The sequence below is a fragment of the Balaenoptera ricei genome, chromosome 16 (assembly GCF_028023285.1).
Source record: "Balaenoptera ricei isolate mBalRic1 chromosome 16, mBalRic1.hap2, whole genome shotgun sequence".
Classification (NCBI taxonomy): domain Eukaryota; kingdom Metazoa; phylum Chordata; class Mammalia; order Artiodactyla; family Balaenopteridae; genus Balaenoptera; species Balaenoptera ricei.
Genome location: NC_082654.1, coordinates 4502677 through 4528075, shown reverse-complemented (window position 1 = coordinate 4528075; position 25399 = coordinate 4502677). Strand labels below are relative to the sequence as shown.

The following is a 25399-nucleotide window of genomic DNA, read 5'->3' as shown; positions in this document are numbered from 1 at the left end:
ACCACAGGCTCATGACTCTCCCACAGAGGACGGGCGGGATGCAAATTTAGTTTGTCCTGAATCTGACGGGCAGTGTTTGGGGAGCACGTGGTCCTCGGGGGCTTAGGGCAGCCCCTCTCAGGTGAGGCCACTTCTGCTCTGGTCCCCGGCTCTGCAGGGGCAGCTCAGCCAGACGGTTCGGTCGATGTGTGGGGTTAGTGAGTGGATGCGTGAATGAGATGTGAACTGGAAATGGTCCGATCCTGGTCTCAGCCCTGCCGCCCACCAGCTGTGTGGCCTCAGTTTCCCCACTGATTAAGATGGAAACACACTTCCCCAGCTGAGGACTGTTTCACGGGAAGCTGGTGTGTGTGAGGCCTTGTGGCCATGGCCAGGGAGGGGGCAACGAGGTGCTCAAAGGTCCCAGAAACAGACGTATTGTTTCTGTTCCATTGTTCCACGCAGGAGAAGTGCTATCAGTACTGGCCGGACCAGGGCTGCTGGACCTACGGAAGCATCCGGGTGTGCGTGGAGGACTGCGTGGTCCTGGTGGACTACACCGTCCGGAAGTTCTGCATTCAGTCCGTAAGCACCTGACATCCTGGGCTTTCTGGAGAAGCAGGGGAGAGAGTCGATACCCGTCTACGTTTATAATAGGAAGAGCTTTGCCCGCGGCTCTCACGAGCGGAGGATGAGGCTGGAGGAAGTGCCGGGCGGGGATGCGGATGGTCGTTAGTGGGCCCAGGCCGTGAGTCTACAGGGCAGATGGCAGACAGGTGCACGTGGGCCCTGAGTCAGTGCCGGGTGTTCCTGGCTCCCAGGGACCTTGCTGGGTGGAGGAAGTCGAGTCAGTGGGAGGGTCATGGGGGTCCCCACTCAGTGACACAGTGTCATTTCACACGCTGGAATGGTGAGGTGAGTTTTTTTTAGCAGTTTCAAAATTATATCTGAAACACCTCATTAGTTTTCCCACTGATTTCCTGCAGTCCTTCCTTCCCCGAAATGATTTAAGGCAGTCTTCAATAAAGATACCTGTATGCAAGGCAGGTGAAGTAGAGGTTTAAGAGATTTAAAAAACCCAGAAAAAACAGAAGGTCGTGTCATCAGGAATCAAAGGTAGAGTGAGGGGTGTAGTTAGATTACAAAATATGAGTCTGAGGTTCCGAGAAACCACAGCAAGAAAGGAAAGAGGATGAGCTTTATCGTTCTTACTATCCCCGGCCTGCCTGCCTCCCCAAAGTACACACACACACACACACACACACACACACACACACACACACACAACTTCGCAATACACCATATAGCTTTCTGTGGCTTTGGGCAGAGAGCCAAACTCCTGGGTTCTGGGTAATAAAATCTGAGAGAGGCTTTGAGGCAGGGGATGGGAGGGGTCTCCCGAGGGTAGGCCAACCACATCTTTTCCCCGAAACTTAAGATGCTTATGAGAGTGAAAGCTTATGCTGTTGGTAGTTACACAGGCATAAAAGCTAGGCACACTGGGATGTAGCCACCCTGCCTCCCAGCGGGGTCCATGAGCCCTGGGGCCGTCTGTAGGGATGTATCTAGCTGCCTGGGGCCTGGCCTGGGACAGGTGACCGTGCGTCCTGCTCTGCTGCCCCTGCTGCCATGGTGCTGTGTCCAGAGCCGGCAGTAAGAATCAGGGTCTCTCACTCTGGGGCGTCCAGCCTTCACTGATGGGCCCCCCCTGTACCCGTACCCATGGCTGCCCACACCTGGATGGCAGAGGGGGACCCCAAGCAAGCATTCTCAGAGCGTGATGTTGGGGAGGCGTAGGGGCCGCCCCACCCGCTCACATCTCCGTGTATGCCCGCAGCAGCTCCCCGACGGCTGCAAAGCCCCTCGGCTCGTCTGCCAGCTGCACTTCACCAGCTGGCCCGACTTCGGAGTGCCTTTCACCCCCATCGGGATGCTCAAGTTCCTGAAAAAAGTGAGGACACTCAACCCCACGCACGCCGGGCCCATAGTGGTCCACTGTAGGTACGTGCGGGGCCGGGGCCACGGGGCGGGCCCTCCAGGGAGGACTCAGGGGACGGATAGCCGGGTGGGCAGGGGGGCAGCAGGGGCGACGTGAAAGCGCCTCCCAGATACCTGGTGCAGCTCAGAGAATCCCTCAGGGCAAGAGCTGGGGGGATATTCCCCATCCGGGGCGGCAGAGCCCTTTCCTCAATGCCACCAGGGGGGAAAGCCTAATGTCGGAACCAGACAAGAGCCGAGAGGCCCAGGTTGATGGTGGGGATGGAACTCTGTCATTCACCGCCCCCCCCTCCACCGCCGGGGACCCTCAGGTCACCTCAAGGAACAGAGATGGAAACCGCGCTTCTATAGGGGGTCCACCTGACCTCTCTCAGCAGAGGTTTCCGCGTCTGTAATGGGGAGGACAGCCTCGGAGGGGCTGGGAGGATGCTGTAGTGGGGAGGACAGCCTCGGAGGGGCTGGGAGGATGCTGTAGTGGGGAGGACAGCCTCGGAGGGGCTGGGAGGATGCTGTAGTGGGGAGGACAGCCTCGGAGGGGCTGGGAGGATGCTGTAGTGGGGAGGACAGCCTCGGAGGGGCTGGGAGGATGCTGTAGTGGGGAGGACAGCCTCGGAGGGGCTGGGAGGATGCTGTAGTGGGGAGGACAGCCTCGGAGGGGCTGGGAGGATGCTGGGCACTGCACCCATGTAAGTTGCTGCGGCTGTGGTTACAGCCGCAGCAACTAAGGTGGTGGAAGGGCAGGTTATGAAATGATTGCTTTTCCCAGAACATGTTCCCCTCTGCCTCTGCGTACCGGGACATCCTCTGGTTGTTCTCATGCTGAGCTCTTATTTGCTCTGAGCTCCCCAAGCCATAGAGTCAGGCTCAGATCCACCCCCTCTGTAGCTCATGACTAAATGCCAGTTCGGCTTCGAACACGAAAATCATGTTCATGGAAAGGGCTTGGACTTCTGGGTGGCCGGCTGGTGTGCGCATGTTTTATTTTTTAAGACAAAGGCACAAAGATGAGAACATTCCCCAGCCGTGCTCCTCATCCTTCGGCGGATGCACGGTCAGCGCCCGAAGGTGCTGGCCAGATCCTTTCTCTGCCCCAGCCCGGGGGCTTCTGCTGTGCCCCTCATTGCCCAGGCTGGGAGGTTTGGGGGTCGCTGGCGGGAAGCTCCTGGCGTCCTGGCCAGGGATGGACTCCTGGATCTGCACCTGGGAGCTGAGCAACTACACATCAGGTGAGGTGACACCTGTAAGGGTCCCGTTACCTGGCCCTGCACGCTCCTCCCAGCAGCTGCATTGGAGGGGGTGGGACATGGTCTAGCCCCGCTTGGCCCCCTCAAGGGGGCAGCCCCTGTTCTCAGACGTCCTGGAAGCCAGAGTCTGCGTGCCGCTTCTGCTGAACACCCGTGTGGCAGGTTCGGAGCACCTGTGTCACTAGGTGCAGGTGCCTTTTGCCCCTGGCAGGGCTGTGATACTCAGAACGACCCTGTCTTTAACAGCTGGAAACCCAGTGTCCAGTCAGCGTGACACCCAGTGAGCAGGGCCCTTCCTCCTCAAGCCTGGACAGCCGGGCCACAGGCCTGAGTTCCTGCACGGGGATTTCTGAGAAACCCCGCAGAGATGCGGGCCCGCATAGCCGAGTCGGTGGGGTCAACGCCGGCAGCTTGTCATCAGGGCGGAGAGTTTGAAGGGCCCTCCGCTGGAGAAGCCGCTGGCAGGGGGCTATGTGCTCAGTTCCCATCAGCTTCAGGGGCCCACCGGCTGTGCTCTGGAGGGCAGGGGATGAAGAAGCAGCCTCTGTGTGGCGTCAGGGGTGGCTGCAGGCAGCCATTCAGTTCTGTTCTCTTCTGATGCCTCTGGATCCACCGTGCGTGAGAAAACTCAGTATGCGGCCCTCCCCTGCTCCCCTCCCCCTCACCACAGGTGCCCCGGGCAGGTGCGTTTGCCTTTCATCTTGGTTTCCAGCCTTGGCTCCCCCGTGGCTGTGAATCCCAGCCTTTGCCATTGAACGCAGGAGTAGCCTCTCCGGGGCAATGCTTTATTTCCGTGACGCCAGTGCAGCTCCTGGCCCTCCCTGCTGCTCTGTGCTCTGCTCTGCCAGCGCGTTTCTGTGTGCGCGGAAGGGAAGCCCTTCTCTCTGGGTCTGTGCTTTCCCGCAGAGCTGAGGTCCCCTGCAGGCAGTTGGGTGGTCTGGGCGCTGCCTGGCAGCAGGTCACGTGGTGGCAGCAGGTCACGTGGTGACAGCAGTTCCCACCAGGAGTTCAGGCCAGCCGGAGCCCCCCTGGACCAGGGAAGAGGCTCCCATGGGCTGGCAGCCTCCAGTCTCGGGGGGAGTGGACTAGACCTCCTCATTCCTCCAAGTTCATCTTCTCACGGGGTCTCCTGGGGCTCCAGGACGTGCACCACCTGGGGGTGGGAGGTTTCGCAATTTCCTTCTCTCTCCCACACTCACCCTCAACATCTCCCCCTTAATCCCTTAAAAAGAACCCACTGCCTGCCCGGGGGCCCTGTAGAAACAGCAGGGAGGGCCTCTAGCTAGGGCTGTGAGCTCTGCACCAGCATCCAGGGCCCAGCAGGGAAGGAGCGCCTGGCCCGGGGCTTTTCCTCTTGGAACCGGCCTGGTCCCTTTCCCTGCGCCCAGGTGCTCCCCACCCTCTGCCCCGCGTGCACCTGGGCCTCCTGGGCTCTCGCAGCCTCGAGCCCGCTATTTCCTGGCCCTTACCACTGACCTGTTGGGTGGGGCGCCTTTAACTGGCTCTGCACCTGATGATTTTCTCTTACTTTGCGCTTGTAAAGAGCCAAGGCTCCTGAAGGAGCCTCTCCTGTCTCGTCTGCTTCCCCTCCCCTCAGTGTGATGAGCGCGGAGTCCTTCCAAGGGCGAGGGCCTTCACTGTCTGTCCTAGCACCATTCTGGAGACTAATGGTCTGGAAAGAGCGGTACCACCCTCCCCCCAGAAAGAGGAACAGGGTGGGGGACTTCATTCATTAAGTTGTGAGCCTTTTCGTTTAAAAGATCACGTTGGCTGCAGGGGCCAGAGGGGGAAAGCCCCGTTCAGCCAACTAACCCGACACCCTGGGCTGCCACGTGCAGTTCTGGTCGACGCTGCACATATGAGTCTGGGCCATTAGGGGTTTATTCGTCCAGCGGATGTTGGCTGAGTCCGTTTGTGTGCCCCCTGAGCCCTGGGTGTTGGGGAGACACATATGGACGGCCCTCACTGGCTGGTGGGCATCTAGATGAGACAGGTGGGGCGGCGGGTAGAGAATGTCCACAGACTGCTGTGGGGAGAGCACTGGGAGGGAAGGAAACCCGGACCCAGGAATGGAATCGGGCAGCTTCCCGAGGCGGGAGACCTCTCAGTGGAGCCCCTAAGGACCAGCTGGCCCCCGCCAGCCCGGAGGTGAGGGCTAGAATCCCAGACAGAGCCCCCATTTGCATGACCTTGGCTCCAGGGCCAGCAGACCTGACCTGGGGTTCTCCATTCTTATGAAGAGCCTGGAAAAGCCATATCAAGCATGACAATAAAAAATCCAATTACACAAGGGATAAGGAGAAGACGACATTGGGTAATAGAGGAAAAATTACCTGTACAACTCACCCGAGGCTTACGACACAATTTCCAGGTAGAGGGAGAGATTTGAGGTCTTTCCACTAAGATTGTGGTGCCCTCTGGTGGCCTCGCCTGGATTTGCTCTTTATTAACCGAGGAAAGTTCGTGTTCAGGGATGAAGTGGAAGTCTCTGTGGAGGGCGGGGTGTCCTCCCGTCCAGGCTGCAGGCGTGTTCCGACGCCCTGGCATTCATTTCGGGGAAATGTGACTCACGACTTGGCGTCTTTGTTTCTCCCCAAGCGCGGGCGTGGGCCGGACGGGCACCTTCATGGTGATCGATGCCATGATGGACATGATGCATGCCGAGCAAAAGGTGGACGTCTTTGACTTCGTGTCCAGAATCCGCAATCAGCGGCCTCAGATGGTTCAGACGGACGTGAGTAACGCCCTCCTCGGGCCCAGCCGCCCGTCCCGGTGTGAGCTTCGCACAGCAAAGCCAGACGCCCCGGGATGTGTGCCCTCTCCCCAAGACGGTGCACGCAGAGTGGTGCCCGGCAGGGAGAAGGTCCTCGGTCACGCCCGCTGTCACGCTGTCAAGGCCATAGATGGTCATTATAAATGGCCATCAATCTGACTCTGCCCCCAAACCCCCTTCCCTTTACACAAAAGAGAAGAGAAGGGCCCCCTTGGAGCCCATCTGCGTCTCCCCGCAGATGCAGTACACGTTCATCTACCAAGCCTTGCTGGAGTACTACCTCTACGGGGACACCGAGCTGGACGTGTCCTCCCTGGAGAAGCACCTGCAGACGTTGCACGGTAGTGCCGCCCACTTCGACAAGGCCGGGCTGGAGGAGGAGTTCAGGGTACGTGCCGACTGAAGGGCCGCCATTTACACGAAGCTGCTTTCAGTTGCTTCCCCCCTTGATTGACCCCAGAAAAAGCAGGGGAGCCGTCCTGCCCGTGACTTCCGAGGGAAGAATACTGGGGACTTTCTGAGCTTAGCAACCATCTGTGCAGGGGGCGTGTCGTGCATACACTTTTATTTCCCAAGACTCGGGAAATGTCTGCAGATGCAGACAGGTATTTCCACTGAGCAGGTGCCCTTGACGGTAGAGCTGTTAGAAGGCTGAGTGATCTCTCGGGAATGTCCGGGTTTTAACTGCACGGCTGTGTCCTCTTGGCCGCAGAAATTGACAAATGTCCGGATCATGAAGGAGAACATGAGGACAGGCAACCTGCCGGCCAACATGAAGAAGGCCAGGGTCATCCAGATCATCCCATGTAAGGCAGCCCGGGCCGCGGAGGGTAAACCCTTGAGGCAGGTGTGATCGGACTGGTACCCTCTGGCTAGAGGTGCTAAGAAGTCATGGCCCACCCACCCCTGTAAACCAGGGGTCAAGGGCAGGGCGCCCTCTGGGAGCTCTGTCAAGTGTGGGGAAGGCACGAGCGACCCAGATAGTCCTGTGGGTGTCAGGCGGGCAGCTTGTGACCTGGGCGTGGAGGCAGGAGAGGGAGGACTTCCTGGAAGCAGTGAGATCCTGGCCTGACTCAGTGCCTCCTGATTCTACATGTCATCCAGTTCTCCCCCGAGCCTGGGCAGAGGCACGGAGCCCCCTGTACACAGAGCGGGGGTCCTGGCCCAGGATGTGCAGCAGGACCAAACTCAGCTGAGACCTTCCAGGAAGAGGCCTGGGGACGGGCAAACCATGGGCAGGGGGGCATCGGGCACTGGGCTGCCCGGGGTCTGGGGGGAGGGAGGGCCTGGGGGCCTGCAGGAGCATCAGAGGAACCATGGGGGGAAGGGGAGGGCACCCGCCTTGAGGGGAAGAGGAGCGCCTCGTCCAGACGTCCCCTCCACCTCCCCTCCTGGACTCAAGCTCGGGCAGGAGCGGGATCTCACGTGGACCTGCCCAGGCAGGCGGTGTGTGGGCTGAGCGAGTCCTCTTCAGCCTCAGACCCTAGGGTCTTAGAGGCTGTGATGTCCCCGGCCGGCTACCCCGGCTTGCCTGCCTGGCCACACTCCTTTTACTCTTTAAATTTACTTTAATGCTTACATTTTGGTAGGAATTACCTCAGTTTATGACAAATGAGAATGATAAGTGGATTACTTTAGAACTTTCCTGATAAAACACAACTTCCCTGGGCCACTTGGATTAACCTATTTTAGAAAGTAAACCTTCCGATGAGTTGACTTTTTTTAGTGATTTTATCCATAAGTTTTATGTCTCGGAAGCTCCTAGCAGCACGTTCAAGTTTGCAAGGCAGGATGGGGTCGGTTCTGACCCAGGGGACGCACTGCTTTGCAGATGACTTCAACCGCGTCATCCTTTCCATGAAAAGGGGCCAGGAGTACACGGATTACATCAACGCGTCCTTTATAGACGTAAGTGCAGCGGCCCCGCCCTGCTTGCGTGCCTGGCGAGGACGCATGCTCTCTTCATCTGTAATCACAGAGACTCTTGATCAACTTGCTTTCACAATCAGAAAGGATGGACACGCCCACAGAGATCCAAACCATTTCATTAGCAGACACTTGCTTAAAGAAAATGAATAAGGAACTTTGGAAATAGAGGATGTAGGTGCGCTGCTAAATAATTTGCTATTTTTCCATTCTGCTTTTTTAAAAAATTTTATTAATTAATTAATTTATTTTTGGCTGTGTTGGGTCTTCGTTGCTGCACGCGGGCTTTCTCTAGTTGCGGCGAGCGGGGGCTCCTCTTCGATGCGGTGCGCGGGCTTCTCATTGCGGTGGCTTCTTTTGTTGTGGAGCACGGGCTCTAGGTGCGTGGGCTTCAGTAGTTGTGGCACGCGGGCTCAGTAGTTGTGGCTTGCGGGCTCTAGAGCGCAGGCTCAGTAGTTGTGGCGCACGGGCTTAGTTGCTCCGCGGCCTGTGGGATCTTCCTGGACCAGGGCTCGAACCCATGTCCCCTGCATTGGCAGGCGGATTCTTAACCACTGCGCCACCAGGGAAGCCCTCCAATCTGCTTCTAATACATAGTGACTTCCCTTTTACCTCTCTGTTGCACACCAGCCCTCTATCCGTGCTTGCACACGCTTTCTCTCGCATGTGCTGTGCGTGGACAGCATGATTGTGTTCAGGCCCAGTCTTAGGCTGCCTAGTGCACAGCAGAGTTAGCTGATGAATGGGCAGGAGAGAGCATAGCAGCCAAGTCTGTGCGAGAATTTTTGTTGGAGATGAGAACGCTGTGCCAGTGGTCACTTGGGCCCGAGGGGAGAACCTGGGACTTGAACCCACTTCCTCTAACTCCATGCCCAGGCTCGCTGCCCCACTGCGATACTAACTTAGCTGTGACACATACAGACATGTTAGAATCAAAGCCAGCCCAAGCAAGGGGTTCATTATACCCATTCAGAGGTGACCTGGGGCTGAAGGGGGGCTGTCTAGCTTGGGCATCTTGACCTGTTTCCTGAGCGTGTGCCAGCTGGGGCTTGGCTCAGGCCCTGGAAGCCTGGAGAGTACTGTCCCTCATGCGGCCCTGGGCTGTCCTACACTCACGTGTCCCACGGTGGAAATGGGTTGGAAGGAAGTCGGACTTTAACCTCTGCTCCCATTTGAAGGGCTACCGGCAGAAGGACTACTTCATCGCCACCCAGGGGCCCCTGGCGCACACGGTGGAGGACTTCTGGAGGATGGTCTGGGAGTGGAAGTGCCACACGATCGTGATGCTGACCGAGGTCCAGGAGAGAGAGCAGGTCAGGGCGCCGCCCAGCCCACCTCTGGGGCCGTTAACACACACCAGGTGCAGCCCACCTGATGTGACTATCTGTCCCTTGCGAGTGTCCCACCCGCTGTCATCTGTGAGGCCAGGCCACAGCTACTGAGGAGGGAGAGAGGCTGGAAATGAAAAAGGTTTTATTTCATCACCACGCCCACCACAAGTTAACCGTAACTACCCGCTGGCTTTATTCTTAGCCTACATTTTATTTAACCTGCCTTGAAATTCTGCCATCTTGTGTTTGCCACAAATACAAATTTGGTCACAACCTGTTGAAGAAAAAGACATTTATTCACTTTTTTTCGGAACAGAAAGACATAGGTATTGATATACGTACCTAATTAATATAGTTCTGGTAAAATTGAATGAGTTAAATGTTTCTTTTTTCCCAAAGATCCATGCATGGCCTTCTTGTTTTTATTTAATAACGTAATAAACAGTCACGAACCCACCATCCAGCTGAAAAAACCAAACTTTTGCCAATAATGTACATTTATCCAGATGCTCTCCCAAGAGGTAACCGCTATCTGAATTTGTGTTTTTTTGATTTCTTTGCTTTTTAAAAACAGTTTTGTTGGGATATAATTCACATACCATACAATTCTAAAGGGTACAGTTCAGTGGTTTTTAGTATATTCAGAGTTGTGCAACATCACTAATTCCAGGTCATTTTCATCACCCCAAAAAGAAACCCCATACCCACAAAAAAATCACTTACCCACTTCCTCTCCCCAGTCCCTGCAACGACAAATCTACTTTCTGACTCTATGGATTGGCCTCTTCTGGACATTTCCTATAAGTGGAATCATACATGTCTTTTGTGATTGAGCTCTTTCACTTAGCATAAATGTTGTCAGGGTTCATCCGTGAATCAGTTCCTCACTCTTTTTTATTTTTCATTGTATAAATATACCACATTTCATTTATTCATTCATTAGTTGATGGATATTTGCGTTGTTTTCACTCGGGGAATTATGAATAATGTTTTGAACATTCATGGACACGTTTTTACATGAATGTTAACTTTTCATTTCTCTTAGGTAGATACCTAGGGGTGGAATTGCTGGGCCATATCGTGACTATATTGCAAACTCATATCACTTAACATTTGGAGGAAATGCCAGACTGCTTTCCAAGCAGGTGCCCCATTTTGCATTCCCACCAACAATGTACAAGGGTTCCATTTTCTCCCCATCCTCATCAACACTTATCATTATCTTTTCAATTAAAGCCACCCTAGAAGATGTGTTCTTAGCTTTTTTAAAAATCTTTTTATATCACGTGTGTGTATTCCTAAAGAGACAACTGTTTAGTTTTGTCTGCTTTTGAACTTTATTCAAAAGTTGAGTTGGTTTTTCCACTCAAAATTATGCATTTGATATTCTCCTATGTTGCTGCCTATAACTGTGGCTCATTCATCGTTATTTCCTTGTACTCCACGACACAAACCGTACATCCTGCATCCATTGACTTGTCCCTTCTTCTGTCATGGGCATCTGGGTTGATTCCATTCTGTTGTTTTACAAACAGTGCTGTGGGTACTTTCTTGTACGTGTCTCATGATGCACAAGGAATAGTAGGTTCCAAAGAGACAAAATGCTGCATTGGAGAGTGTGTGTGAAAGTTTGAATTTGCAGGACATTTCCTAATGGCTTTCCAAAGTGGTTGTGGTTTCCAAAGTGGTCAGTGGGTGAATATCATTCATCGACATCCCTAGGGTTGTCTGATGTCCTCATTTTTGATAATTAAATAGGTATAAATATCATCTCTTTGTGGCCTTGATTTGCACCTCTCTGATCCCTGTGAGGTAGGCATCACTATGCATATTTATCGAGGACATATTTCGTCTTACGTGAAGTGCTTGTTCATGCCTTTCACTCATTTTTTTAGTGGGTTGTTTGCCCTTTTCTTTTTGATTTATAGGATTTCTTTACGTATTCTTGGTACTGATCCCTTGTTGGTTTTACATATTGCAAATATTTCATCCCAGTTGATTGTCTGTCTTTTCATTCTCTTGATATTTTTGGATGACGCAGAGTTAATTTTATTATAATCTGATGTTGCAATCTGCTATATCATGGTTGGTTCGCTCTTTGGGGCTCTTGTTTGTTAAACCTGTACCCCAAAATGAAAAGGTATTTTCTTCTTCTAAGGCGTTCACAGTTTTGTTTTTGACGTGAAGTCTGACCCTGTCTTGGTTTGTTTTTATTAAGGTTCAAGGCTACCATATATGGTAGGGCAAGTTCTACGCTGCCCAACTCCAGGAGGGGCTGGGGCATTCATATCCGCCCAGGTAGGGTGTGAGTCAGGGATCCAGTTCCCTTTTCCCATATGGAGAACTGATTTCCCAGCTCCATTTACTGACTAGTCTCTCCTCTGTGTCATGTCACTTCTGTTCTGTATCAAAGTTGCAAATACACGCATGTCTGTTTCTGGACTCTGCTCTGTTCCCTTGGTCAACAGGCACTGGTAGCATTCATATTCGTGTTTATAGGTTATTTTCTTGGTCAGGCGAAATACGGTAAATGGTTTGAGAGCAATTCTGCATCATATCGTCAAAACTGCTAGCAGCAAATTCTTTTTCTGTTATCCCCCAAGGATAAATGCTACCAGTACTGGCCGACAGAGGGCTCAGTGACTCATGGAGAAATAACGATCGAAATAAAGAGCGATACCCTTTCTGAAGCCATCAGTATACGAGACTTCCTGGTCACTTTCAATCAGGTATTGTTGCCAAAGCCCTTTGATCTCTTGTGGACATCACTCGCGGCCTGCTTGTCATTGTGCCAGAATGTCCTGCTCCTTCAGGCTTTTCCGGAGCCCCATGTTAGCTTAGTATCGACGGTCAGTGAGGACAGTAGGATGCTGAGTTATCAAGTGGCCGATCTCCCATGAGATTTGACCTCCGTGGTCGCCTGCCTCCTTGCTGGAGCACGGGGATGGCGGAGCAAAGTGGCCAACCCCGAGAGGCGTCCCACCGCCACCCGCTCCCCAGGAGCAATGACGGTGGCCCAGAGCAGGAGGAGTGAATGGATGAAGCCGCAGAGGCCTCTCTGGGGCTCGCTGCCATCCCCCCTCCCCACCGGGTCTTGGGCACTGCTCCCTGGCAAGAATGGGGACGCTGTGTGTCAACTGGGGGTAAGATGACCCACCTATGGGATTTGATTCTGAGCTCAAGGCGGTCAGAACAGTGGAACCCAGCTTTGCCCAAAGACTTGTTCTCCTCCACGCGGGTCACCGGACGACCCAGGGCTGCTAGACTCAGAAACTGCCCATCTCCAGCCTTGAAGGGACGTGTAGGGTCCTGGCTTCTTAAAAAAAAGGGATGATTCCTGTTAGCTCAAGCAAAACTGCCAAGGATCCCATAAAGGGGTCTGGTGGGCCCTGGGGACTCGGGGGCACATCCTCTGAGTGTCGTGATCCCCACCCAGAAGGAAGCACTGCTGGCCTTCTGCTTGAGGGTGACTACGGCCTACAGACACCCTGACCAGGAGGCCAACCAGTTGGGAGCTCTGCTGGCCACCAGCCACCGTGGCCCGAGTCCCCGGGAGGGCAGGGGGGCCTGCGGTGGGGCAGCACTGAGACGCCCTTCCCGCCCAGCAGCCCCTGGCCCGCCAGGAGGAGCAGACCCGGGTCGTGCGACAGTTCCACTTCCACGGCTGGCCGGAGATCGGGATCCCCGCCGAGGGCAAAGGCATGATCGACCTCATTGCGGCCGTGCAGAAGCAGCAGCAGCAGACGGGCAACCACCCCATCACGGTGCACTGCAGGTGAGCGCCCCTGGGGGCCCGGGCACCCCTGCTGCTGGGGCGAACGCAGACCCCACGCCCGGTTCACTGCTCCCAGCAGCACCATTTCCCTGGACGGTATCCTTCACCTTCCCCTTCGCACATAACATAACGCAAATGCATAGGTGTCATCTCACCATACACGCAGAAGCATTTGGGCGGAAGGAGTCAGGAAATGCCTCAAACACACATTTCTTTGTGCTTTTTAAGTTGTCAAAAAAAAAAAAAAAAATTGCCAAGCACCGCTCAGACAAACCCTGAACTTGAGTCGTCTTCGTTTTGAAAGACTGTCTGACTCTGGCTGGTTTGCCCACCCAGCACAGCAGGAGGCTCTTCTTGAGCTTCTCACGGATGTCCAGGCCGGGGTCCATAAGGAGGGCCCGCAGCTCCACGCCCTCCCTCTCAGCCCGGCTCCCGAGTTAGGCCCAAGGGCAGAGGGACACACTGGGGGGACCCCTGGACACAGCTGGGCACCCCCAGCAAAGACTTTGAAAGACAGCATTACGAGGGTAGAGGGTGAATCCGGCTGAATCTGGAGACGTGCCAGCTCACCTTTTTTCTGGGCCAGGCCCCGCTGCTGGCAGGAACCTTGACCACCCTTGCAAAGCTCTTCCCTCGCGTTTGGGGAGTTTAATCTTGGGGGTGCTGATTTGCCTCCAAAGCTGCACTTCTGTTCCTTTGTCTACATGTGTGGCTCCCATTTTTTTGCGACTGCCACTGGCACCAACCCACTTCGCCTTGTAGCTAATAACACCCAGCGTGAAGGGTTTGGGCCTCTTTCCTTGTCTGGGACCCGCCTGGCGCACTTCCGGCCTGGCCAGCAGGGGGAGCACACGCCTCGGTTTTCTGTCCCTGGTGCCTTTGTAGATGTCGTTTTGAGTTCCTTCTTGTTCCACCTCCGCAAACCCCGACTGCCCTTAACACGTGTTGGGCACCAGGGATGCAAAGGTGAAGGAGACCCACAAGGTCATCCCACCTGTGGGAAGGCAGACGCAGGGAGAACAGCCATAGGGTCAGTCCACGGGTGGGATTCCAGGGCCCAGAGGGCAGCCGTGCATCCCCAGAGGGCTCCCTGGAAGAGGCCAGCCAAGCCCGCCTCCATTAGGTCTGGTCTACACAAGGAAGAAGGGAAATGGTTCCACCAGCTTAAAAACTTGTAACCGGTCCTGATTCAACTCATGTTGTAATTAGGCAAGTGTTTTAGGAATTTTATGTTTGCTGACTGTTAGTCCAAAGCTAAGCTACCTATAAATGATCATTAAAAACCCAAGCTCCGATCGTTCCAGTACTGACGTGTAGGGCTTGACGGAGGCGGTGGGGTTCTCATGCCCGTGGGTGAGTTGGAGTATCTCACCCAGCACGTTTTCTCTGCAGTGCTGGAGCTGGGCGTACAGGGACTTTCATAGCACTCAGCAACATTCTGGAACGGGTCAAAGCTGAGGGACTTCTAGACGTATTCCAAGCTGTGAAGAGTTTACGACTTCAGAGGCCACATATGGTGCAAACCCTGGTAAGAAACCGTTTCCAGAGGAATCGAGAATGGTCTCGTGTTGAATTTGATGTATGTTTCATTGACAGAGTTCAAGTCCCCGGGGAAGGAGGGAGGTAAAGTTTCCAAGAAAAAGAGCTAAAGGTTTCAGTCAGCTCACAGTGAAGCTCTACAGACCCCCTTCTTCCCTTGCGTCTGGCTGGTGTCTGTCCCCCGGGCAGGACACGTGAGGAGGGGCACACCCATGACTTCAGATGATAAGACCCCTTGGACAGAGGCACAGATGATAGCAACCGTTATGTCGAAGTGAACTGTTCCTCCAGATTCCAGTGTACATTTAAATATGTACCAAGTTCAAAAGTAGCACTGACATTTACAGTCCTGATTCCTGTCATCTATCTCCCACTGTTCGTTTGGACTCTTTTCCTTGGCTGGATCTCACTCAGCCTCCAGACGCTGCCCAGGGGCCTTACTTAAGGAGTCCATGCAATGCACTGTTCCTTCTTACATTCTCTTTCATTTCGTGGTGAAAACACGCACTTTCTGGTTTTCAGAAGAGATGCCTCTTCACCAAATTTGGTGATTGTTCTGCAACAGCAAGGTCAGTTTTAAAGGCTGTTATAACCCGTCGTTTTCTCCAAGGCTTCTTATTTTAGCACTTGCCCTCCCGGCCCGGCCCACTCGTTCTCTGTGCTAACTGGATCCCGACTCAGGCACTTTCCTTTCCCTTCCGGGGGGGCGCTGGGTGATCGGGTGGGAATCTTAGTAGCTGGAAGGGAGGACCCCTACCGTCCATTCTTGGCTCTCCTGACAACGTCCTTGCAACCTCAGGACAGCAGTTTTCTGCCTCATCTTTTCTTCCCCTGGAAAGCCCAGCTCCTTCCCATGATGGCTGGACTGAGACTCCGGAACGGCCAGACAGGCTAACGCTTGGCCTCTTCCAACCCAAAAGCCTGTAGATTTTTGTTCAACGGGAATTTAGAGAAGAGGCTGAACGCAAGGTGTTGGGAAAGAAGAGGGAGGGGGCCGGGGAGCCGCCCTTGGTCCCGCTGCTTCCCCAGCTCCCATGTTCACTGGGCCAGCAAATGACCAGGGTCTGCAAGGAACCAGACCCTTTTAGGGTAGCTGTTGTTACTTGAACCTGCCTGCTGACCGTTGTGCACGCGTGGTTTTCCAAGACGCACAGTAGGCTCACTAAGAAAGCCCTGCCGTGGCCATTTTCCCCATCCCTTTCATTTCCTCTTTTGAGTGCCCGTTATGGGCCCTGTCACACAACCCGCTTTCTGGTCCGCTGTTAACCCACCACCTGGCTCTAGTCTCACCGCCTCAAAGAGCCACTGGGAGGTCAGGAGTCAGATGATGTCCAAGTGTTCTAATAAGTTAACAGCCTTATACATATGCAACGCATTTTTCTAGTAAAATTGATATAAAGCAATGCCCTTTTGCGGTGTAAATTTAGGCTTAAAAATAATCTATATTTCTATCTTATTTAACTTCTATAGATTATTTTCATTACATTATGAAGTTTGATGTTAAGTATGCTCATTCTTTTTCAGTTCAAAAGTGGTTGTTTTTAAGTTTAAATATGAAAACTAAAGATCTCTCACTCAGACTGTCCAAAATACACTAAGCTCAAGTTGAAACTGAACACTGACATTTTCCGTGTAGAAAAACAGCTTTATTTGGAAATGTTCATGTGCCTAAAAAGTAAATTATGTAACAGAAGCTGATATGCAGTAGGATATTCAGTATTTCAATAACTGGTCAGACTTTTTTATGTCTTCTCTTTAAAGTTTCTCCTAATTAAGTTAGGCAAATTTTTTTTTCATATTATTTTAATATGTTCTTGTTTTTCTTTTTCAGGAACAGTATGAATTCTGCTACAAAGTGGTACAAGATTTTATTGATATATTTTCTGATTATGCTAATTTCAAATGAAAATTCCTGCCTTAAAATATTTTTTAATTTAATGGTCAGTATATTTTGTAAAAGTCATGTTAATTTATTTCATAGTTGACATTAATATCCTCCTAATTTCTTTGTATATATTTTGTTATGCTTTAAAGGCCACCTGCTGTAAAGTTATTAAATCTTAAATACCCCTTTTAAAAACTGGAATAATGTATTAAGGTCAAATAATATTCCATAAAATATATATTTCTGCTAATATCAGTAAAAATATTTTAATTTTTCATTAGATTCATATCATTTCATTTCACACAGTCAGCACCTCTAAATGTTAAAAATCTTAATATGACAAGTGTGTTTATTTATGCAAGATACTAACCACAACTTTGTTAGAAAACAGTCGAGGACTCAGAAATCGGTGGAAAATACATTTTCCTGACACTGACTTTACAGCCTTGAGCAGTGGCGGTTTTTTGAAAGCAAACTGTTTGTGAAGATACAGTGTAAGTAGGGAATTCTGTAGTCCTCAGTCTCAACCCACGTGGTTTATCTTTACCTTTTAAAGATCAAAGAAGACTTTACAACCTGAGTCCAAGTCTAAAACACACTGGAGTAGTCAGTGACAATATAGTAATACTTAAAAATGCATTTATTCAAGGCTGTGTCGTGCCATCTTGGCCAGATGAGAAAAGATGTAAAGGCCAGTGGTCCAGTTCGCCCGGGCCTTGGGTCCAGCAAAACCAGTTATCAGAGCTTCAGTCCCACGGCGCTGGGCGCCGCTTGCTGTCTGTCTGTCTGAGAATCACACCCACCGCACTTCTCACTCTCCCCCACCCCCCGGCCCCCGCCATTCTGCCCTGCTTCTCGTGAGCTGTGCCTCAAGGCATGACAAAAACCACTTCCCATTCCAAAAGGTCAGATAGAGCATCTGACACGCGTGGAAGCAAGGAGCTCCCGCCTGGTAGAAACAGTGGGGCAGCTACAAGCAATTATGCTTTAAACTTTCTGAGAAGCATTTTGGTATTTAAAAATCTCTTGTAAAAGCTAAGACTGTTTGTAAGAAAAGAAATCTTAAAAAAAATCTAGATTTATACAGTTTTTTTTAAAGTCCCACTCCTCGATATTTAATAAAAGAAAAAGAGAAATCCTTAATCTAAAGGCTAATTTATTTTTGAATGGTTACTAGTGAGACCTCTGACACTGGATAATAATGATCTCACTGCCAGACAGGATTGGCTTATGGGGCAAAAAAAAGAAAAGGGATGAATGTAGAAAGGTTTGATTTAATGGCAGTGATCTGTCTGTGGCTGTTAGGTACCTAGCGGATGAGCACAATATAAAAAAAAGACATCTGAAAACACTTAACATGTGCATTTTGGGGTACACTTTTTGCTTTTTAAAAGAGATGTGAATCTGAAGGCCTTTATTTGATATTTCCACTGGTAACTGATTGCACAGAGGTAACCCAGGGTAAGTTACGTCCTAATAACAAGCCCATGGGTAATCAAGCTTCTGCCTCTCCTCCGAGCCCCACCCAAGGGTCAGATGAGGTGCCCAGCTGGACGGACAAAAGCACAACTTCGTGAGCGCTGCCATGGCCACCAGTCTGCAGCCCTGGGCTCCACACACAGCTCAATGCGCCCCTCACCCTTCTGGGTGCAATGATTACGCATTTGGGTCGAAGAGAAAATGGAGGGAGCTTTGCAAGATGCACCTGGTGGCCCTGTTTGTTTGCATTGTTAAAGTCCCAAGCCCGAAGCCCTTCTTGACTAAAGGGGAAGAGAGAAAACTGAGCACCAAAGCCTAGAAACAGAGCCGGTGTTTGTGGTGAAGGCGACATATAGGGGTCATAGAGTCGAGGCGAGGCGCCTGGATTGGGGTCCAAATTTAGGAGCCTTTAATGAGAATCCTTCAGGCCCTTCAATGGTCTTACTGGCATCTCTTGTCTTGAGATTAAGGTAGACCTTCTCGGGGGATGCGCCCCGTTTGTGTGTTCTTCTGCCCCCTTGGTGCATCCCCCTTGTCTGCTGCGGTTCCGCCCTCGTGGTTCTGAGAACAGAGCAGAAGCCACTGTCCCTGGGTTGCAGGACCCCCTCCGCCTTTGGGGCAGTACTTGCCTCCCAGTAGCTGCAGCCTCCTGGCCTCGGCCGCGGTCCCGGTTCAGACAGCCTTGGTGGGCGCTCCGGGACTCCTGTCCTCTCTGTCTCGCTGGGATAGGTTGACTCTTCCTCTCCTTCGGTCAAAGAAAGTCCATTGTACATAACAAAACAGCGCCAGGCTGGTAAAGTCATTTTTCTTTGCCAGTTTTCTCCATTGCATGCGGCTACATTCAAATGCCAAATAGCGATTAGAAGACTACCATTCTGATCTCCTTGCTGTATCAGTCACTATGTGACTCACTTTACTGTTTCTCTCCATGTGCTCTACGAATGAAGAATGCATACCAGTGTTTTAAAAGGTATTTTTATGTGTTTTTAAAAACTTTTTAAAACGAGCCTGACACCTGTTTCAGCATTTGGAGTCATGCCCATGTTATTTTTTTAAATGTGTGATTACTGATACTTCTGTTGTGTTTGTGTTAATTTATGTGCAATCTTTATAATATACGTATGTATTCCGGTTTCAACTCTCATTTTTTCTTTTATTCCATTTATCATTTGATCTTGCTCTGATTATGATGCCAGTGAATGCTGCTGAATTCTTTGTATATGCAAATTGCAAGATCCAAAACATTCTGATGCAAGGATAAATCTTTACTTTGACTTCCAGCCTGCGTCTCTTTCTTCATTGAAATCTCCTTATCTCGTTCCTCTGCCTTAAATCCTTTTAGACAAGACGTTCGTTAGGAGGGAAGCATTGATTGATGCAGACAATTTTAGGACTTGTAAAATTTAGCTCAGACATGGTATAGAAACAGCCCCCCGGGCATGAATGGGCATGATGGCCAGTGGGCTGGTCTTCAGAAGTCCTGAGTGGTGTGTGGCGCACGAGTCACAGGTGGCCCTGCAGAGGGCCCACGTCCCTCCTCGAGTCCAAACAGGGCTCAGCTCTGAGCAGTGGTTTCTCAAAATCTATGAGGAAGGTGACCACATGCTCAAAGTCCACAGCCAGGTGGGGTCAGAGAGCCCTTCTAATGTCGCTTCTCTTCCTAAAACCTAAACACCTATTAGGCCTCCCTTTACACACCTTGTGTCTCTGGTGACCCCAGCTCTCTTTTTCAGCTTCACTGCCCTTCCCCAGCTCACACCCCAGCTTCCTCTTTTAGATATTCTGAGCCTAATGTGGAAATCTAAACATACGCTTTTTATTATTGGTTGTATTTATTTAATACATTTTATAAGCCTTGTTATATTTGTTACAGATGTGATTAATTAGGATGAGGGCCTAGGAGTCAGGTGGGCCATTAGGGTGGGTCCATTCTACTCCAGTATGAGGGCGCCTTTATGAGAAGAGGGCCCGGAGGCTGCCAGAGACCAGGGAGTGGGTTCTCTTTCACAGCCTCAGAAGGAAGCAACCTTGACTTGGCCTTCATGCCTGCAGGACTGGAGACAATAAGACTTGGTTGTTTGAACCACCTGGTTTGTGGCACTTTGTTAGGACGGCCTTAGCAGACCAACACCCTGCCCCCGCTCTGACCCCTACAGCCAAGGTTTCTGTTGTTGGATGTCCCTGAAAGAAGCCCTGAATCAAGCACGTGGGTGCAGGTGGCTAATGGGGAGGAGGCCCCCACACGTGCGAGTGAGGGAACAGGGTGGGAGGGGCAGCACAAAGACACCCCCCCAGCACCCGCTGGGGACTCGACTCTGCAGTGATGCCCGAGGGCCTCCCCGAATCGCCCTCCCGAAGGACGGGACCCTGGAGCCCTGCCCCGCCACTACCCCCGGCCCAAGTTGGAGGTTTTCTCCAGCGGTGCCAGCCCCTGGTTTCAAAGGACGGTGCCACCCTGGCGACACAGGGAGATGCGTTTGTTGTACAAGTTCAAACCAAAGAGAAAGAGTGTGTACGAACTTGGCCTTTCACTTGACTCCTCCACCTCAGTCCATTGGTAACTTTGGGGTACATCCTTCCAGACAGCTATCTGCAGATTTAAACCTGTACCGTTACATAAACACACGGACTCTTGCTTGATTGTTTGTTTATAAAAACAACAGAGCCGAACTCCCGGTATATCATCAAATCCAGGATGACAAAATTGCCAAACCCACTTTGTTTTGCTGAGAGAGCAAACACACTGCCAATTATTTCTTGCAAGACACCGTCAGTTTTGAGATACATCCTGACGTTCGAGAGGTTAATATGGAAAAACCTTGTATCTTAGAAACGACAAAATGCACTACCTGCGGGCAGTTGTGTACATTGCCCTTGTCCCGCCTTAGGGTCGGGCCGTGTCAGCATATACACAGCTTTCTCATCCTGTCTAAAGGCTACTTGGCATTCCTGGCCTAAAGCTACTCTGACGGACATAAAATGTGGAGACTAACCCTTTGTTATTCATGTTATAAATATTTCCCTTCGCTGCTTTATAAAAGACTGTCGTTGACGGCTATCTAACGTCCCTTGTCCAGGAAGCTTTGGGACTTACCAGCCCGTCGACAGGGTTGCTGGGTGTGTGGGTGATTCCGCCTGGCAGCAGGGCCCTCTGTGGCCCTTGCATGGCGGCACCCAATAAACGCATCAAACCAAACATTCATGCCTGTGGGATCACCGTGTAGACGCCAGGCGGGGCTTCGCGTGAACAAGTCCTGGGCACTTTCTGTCCCTCTGTGAGGAGCAATGGTGATGACATCCACGTGTCAGCACGGCGCTCTGCACCAGGAGAGGGGAGACTGCAGCCATGTCCGGGCGACGGCCCGAGCCCCGGGGGTCTGCACGGCACCGCAATCAGGGTCCCTCGGGCTGTGGCTGGACCATCGCATCTGTGCCTGGGAAGACGGTCCCACCAGCTCTTCTAGAGGAATCGTCTAGAAAGCCCAGCAGATGGGCATTTCCCAGCCACAGTGTCTTACGTCGTTTTTAGTTCAGTAGCTGGACTTGACTCTATGGAGTGGACGTTTCCAATGCGCTTTCCACGACAACCCGGACACCTCCGCCCAGCGCGCCCGTCTGCTGAGGCCTGAATTCCTCGGTCTTGACTGTGTTTCGGACTCAGGATGGCCCTTCCTTCCTGTCTCAGCCCCTCCAGGTAGTAATGAACTTGACGCCCGGGCACCCAAAAGCCTTTCTCTGCCCCTGACAGACTTCTTCCTGGGAACAAACCGACCCACCACGGGCTCCCACCCCCTGACTTGCCCGCAAGTTCACTCCCAGGATCTACTCACGTTAGGACGGCCAACCTCGGGGCAACACGCGTCTTCGTTTGCTGACTCTGCGGCCCTGACCAAATCCCTGTCCCTGGACTCCCCACTTCTGTCCAGACGAACAGGACAGAGCCAGGGTTGTGGGGAGTCCCCTTCCCCGAATACAAGGGCTGTTCCTGCAGGACCAAAGTGGGCCTGCTGGCCAGGAGGGGAAGCAACTGTCCGGCCACGTCAGAGCTGTGGAAATGCAGACAGGAGGCCAAAGAGCCCACGCCGACCCCACCCCGTCTGCCACTCACTGTCTTGCTTTGGTTTGGTTTTCTTTCCCTTCCCTCCCTTTAATAAAAAATACCGTGGGTTTTAAGATCATTTCATCCCAGACACCTCCTGCACTGGTCACCAGGGTATAGAGACTTGTCCATCCATGGTCTGCCCTCCTGGATGGACAAAGCTTTGTCCTAGAGGGGGGCGTCTAGTTTTCACTGCACTACGTCCCACGAGGATGCACAGCAAGACCCCCGGATACAAGACGGGGGACTAACCCAGCCTGGGAAACGGGGATGGGGGTGAACGAGGCTTCTCTGAGGGAGTCTCACTGGAGCTGAGCTCGGGGCTGACGGGGATCATCTTGTGAAGCAGGAGGTGGGGAAAGTCCCAGGCAGAGAAAAGAGCAGGGTGTGTGTGTGTGTGTGTGTGTGTGTGTGTGTGTTCATCTGCATGTATGAGTATGTGTGTGTGTGTATAAATGCCTGAATGTGTATCCATGTGTATGTGTGTAGGAATGGGTGTGGACCCATGTATATGTTTATGTATATGCATGTGTATATGTGTGTAGGAAGGGGTGTGGACCCACGTATATGTTTATGTATATGCATGTGTATATGTGTGTAGGAAGGGGTGTGGACCCACATATATGTTTATGTATATGCATGTGTATATGTGTGTAGGAAGGGGTGTGGACCCACGTATATGTTTATGTATATGCATGTGTATATGTGTGTAGGAAGGGGTGTGGACCCACGTATATGTTTATGTATATGCATGTGTATATGTGTGTAGGAAGGGGTGTGGACCCACGTATATGTTTATGTATATGCATGTGTATATGTGTGTAGGAAGGGGTGTGGATCCACGTATATGTTTATGTATATGCATGTGTATATGTGTGTAGGAAGGGGTGTGGACCCATGTATATGTTTATGTATATGCATGTGTATATGTGTGTAGGAAGGGGTGTGGACCCATGTATATGTTTATGTATATGCATGTGTATATGTGTGTAGGAAGGGGTGTGGACCCATGTATATGTTTATGTATATGCATGTGTATATGTGTGTAGGAAGGGGTGTGGACCCATGTATATGTTTATGTATATGCATGTGTATATGTGTGTAGGAAGGGGTGTGGACCCATGTATATGTTTATGTATATGCATGTGTATATGTGTGCAGGTCTACGTATGTGTGAGGGGGATGGGGGGGTTTAACTAAGAAAGACAAGAGTTGGCTCGTACAGAATTGGAGCAAAAAAGTGAAGGAGAGATTGTGGCAGCCATATCACGGAAAAGCTTGGAGATGAAAAAAAATAGCTTCCATCGTGCTCGCCTCGGCAGCACATATACTAAAACTGGAACAATACAGAGAAGATTAGCATGGCCCCTGCGCAAGGGTGACACGCAAATTCGTGAAGCGTTCCATATTTTTTGCTATACGGAAGAAACTAACACAACATTGTAAAGCAATTTATACTCCAATAAAGATGTTAAAAAAAAAAAAAGAATAGCTTCCATTTACTGAGAACTTTCCATCAGAGGGATGTTACTCACTTGGAATCTGAGGCTCAGAGAAGGTACCAAACCACACAGCGAGTAGGTATTTATTTCTTGCACCCCATTCTGAAACACACAATTAGCCTGGCTAAATAATGGTGGTTAATATTTCTGACCCTTCACCCTCAAGAATGCTAAATAAAGGATGTGTCCTGTGGACGTGTGCTTTTGTAGACACTTGTTTGAATGACCTTTTCTAATCCAGCACCTACAACCCTGTAAAATAAAACCACTCTTATGCTCTTGATATGCTGTACTTACGAAGGCGAGAAAATATGCTGATATATTTCAGTGAGATTTTTGGTTAGAATTGAACCCTAAGAGATTTTTAATTAATTTTTATCCCATTCCCCAGGCATACAGCTAATTGAAATTTTTCTATACGTAAGGTTCATAATTATTACTAAATGTGAAGTGTTGGCAGAACAATTTCATCATAGAAAATTCCTATTTTACAATTTCTTGAATCTTGCCTACCTCAATGACACATGGATGACTCACACCTTCAAATAGAGCGCCTTTTGTAACGAGGGTTGCGCTTCCTAAAATACTCTCCCTTCTGCTTGCCAGAATTCCACCCCTTTCCGGCCCAGCTCTTTGAATGTCCCCTCCCTGCTTCATCCTCAACCCTCCTGCCGCCATCTGTCACTCACCCTCCCTTAAGATTTCAGACAACACTGTCTAAAACTGTATTACAGCAGCCGAAATAGCAAAAGCAAATACCACTGACTCAGCAGACACGCCTGGATTCATGTATTCGTTCAGCAAACATTTATTATTATGTGGACCTGGCTCCATGCCCGACACGGGGATTACAAGAGCAGACAGGCAGGGGCACCGATGTCACAGTTCACGCTCTAGGGGACAGCGACCTTTTCTTATCGTCCATCCATACCTCCACCTGGCAAGGTAAGTGAATGGGGAGGACTCCAGACAGGTGACTGGAGGGAAGGTGTGCTCATTTCTGATTTAGGGAACACAAAGGAGGACAAAGCAGGACAAAGCAGAACAGCAGTGTGATGGACGGCTCTGAAACTGAAGGAAGACAAAGTCCAGGCTTAAAACGAGATGTAGGAGCCATGGGCTCACGTGTAAGTGATTCAGAAATGGTGGGGAAAGAGCCTCACGCTCTGCGGCTGTCAGAAACGGCCGTTCTTTTGGGGGAAACGTTCGGGTTTGTGTTGCTCCCTGTCCAAGGTGACCTGCTGGGGACTAAGTCAGGCCAACAGGCGTGGTCAGAGAAAACACAGGTGAGAGCAGATTTGCAGAAAGCTCAGAACGTGTAAATGACATGAAAGCTCAGAGGGGTGCTACAGTTTGGAATTGAGGGGCACCCTGGCCGATGGCCCTAAGATTGAGTGGGGGGGAATCCCTTCTCAGATGAAAGCAGTCCCAGTTTAGACAAAGATACTTAACGTGAAAAAGGCAAGCTACCCGTCATTCCTCAAAGTCTCATCGTTACCCTGAAAATGGCATCACAAACTGTCCTCCAAATCACACATTTATTCCCTTAAGTGGTCAGGACATCAAGGAGAGGACAGTCCTGGGCAGATGACCCACAGCCCTAGTGCCTGGACCCGAGGTCTCCCCAGTGTAAAGGTATTTCTTGTAACTTTCATTTTTCTCTTCCTATACCCCCTCATTCATGTTTCCAGAGAGCCTGCCTGGTGTTGGGGATGCAGGATAGAAGCCCCGCCTTTCACATTCAGATGGAGGACACAGAAGGACACAGACACACACACAAGCATTTACAACACAGCGTGGCAAGTGCCTGAGCCCACGGCCAATGGGGGTTGACCGTGGACATCACAAACTCCAGGGCTTCATCTCGCC

General features: G+C 51.2%; 1 protein-coding gene and 1 non-coding gene across 6 annotated transcripts in view; both read left to right on the top strand.

Annotated features, from left to right (window-relative positions):
• The window catches only part of PTPRE (protein tyrosine phosphatase receptor type E), a 163234-nt gene extending 146632 nt beyond the window's left edge, over positions 1-16602 (top strand). For 2 of the 5 annotated variants that reach the window (XM_059901024.1, XM_059901026.1), the window contains 11 exons: positions 445-564; positions 1817-1980; positions 5820-5955; positions 6233-6382; positions 6707-6800; positions 7826-7902; positions 9099-9233; positions 11855-11980; positions 12860-13026; positions 14419-14554; positions 16397-16602. In XM_059901024.1, the coding sequence (XP_059757007.1) occupies positions 445-564; positions 1817-1980; positions 5820-5955; positions 6233-6382; positions 6707-6800; positions 7826-7902; positions 9099-9233; positions 11855-11980; positions 12860-13026; positions 14419-14554; positions 16397-16471 (1380 nt within the window). In that variant the 3' untranslated portion in view covers positions 16472-16602. Of the gene's footprint in view, positions 1-444; positions 565-1816; positions 1981-5819; positions 5956-6232; positions 6383-6706; positions 6801-7825; positions 7903-9098; positions 9234-11854; positions 11981-12856; positions 13027-14418; positions 15057-16396 lie in introns of those variants that run through there. The other 3 variants (XM_059901022.1, XM_059901025.1, XM_059901023.1) reach the window with 2 other exon arrangements.
• Positions 16603-23334: 6732 nt separating this feature from the next.
• On the top strand, positions 23335-23441 carry LOC132351337 (U6 spliceosomal RNA). Its single transcript, XR_009498276.1, has one exon. It is a non-coding gene; the product is annotated as a U6 spliceosomal RNA (small nuclear RNA).
• The last annotated feature ends 1958 nt before the right edge of the window (positions 23442-25399 follow it).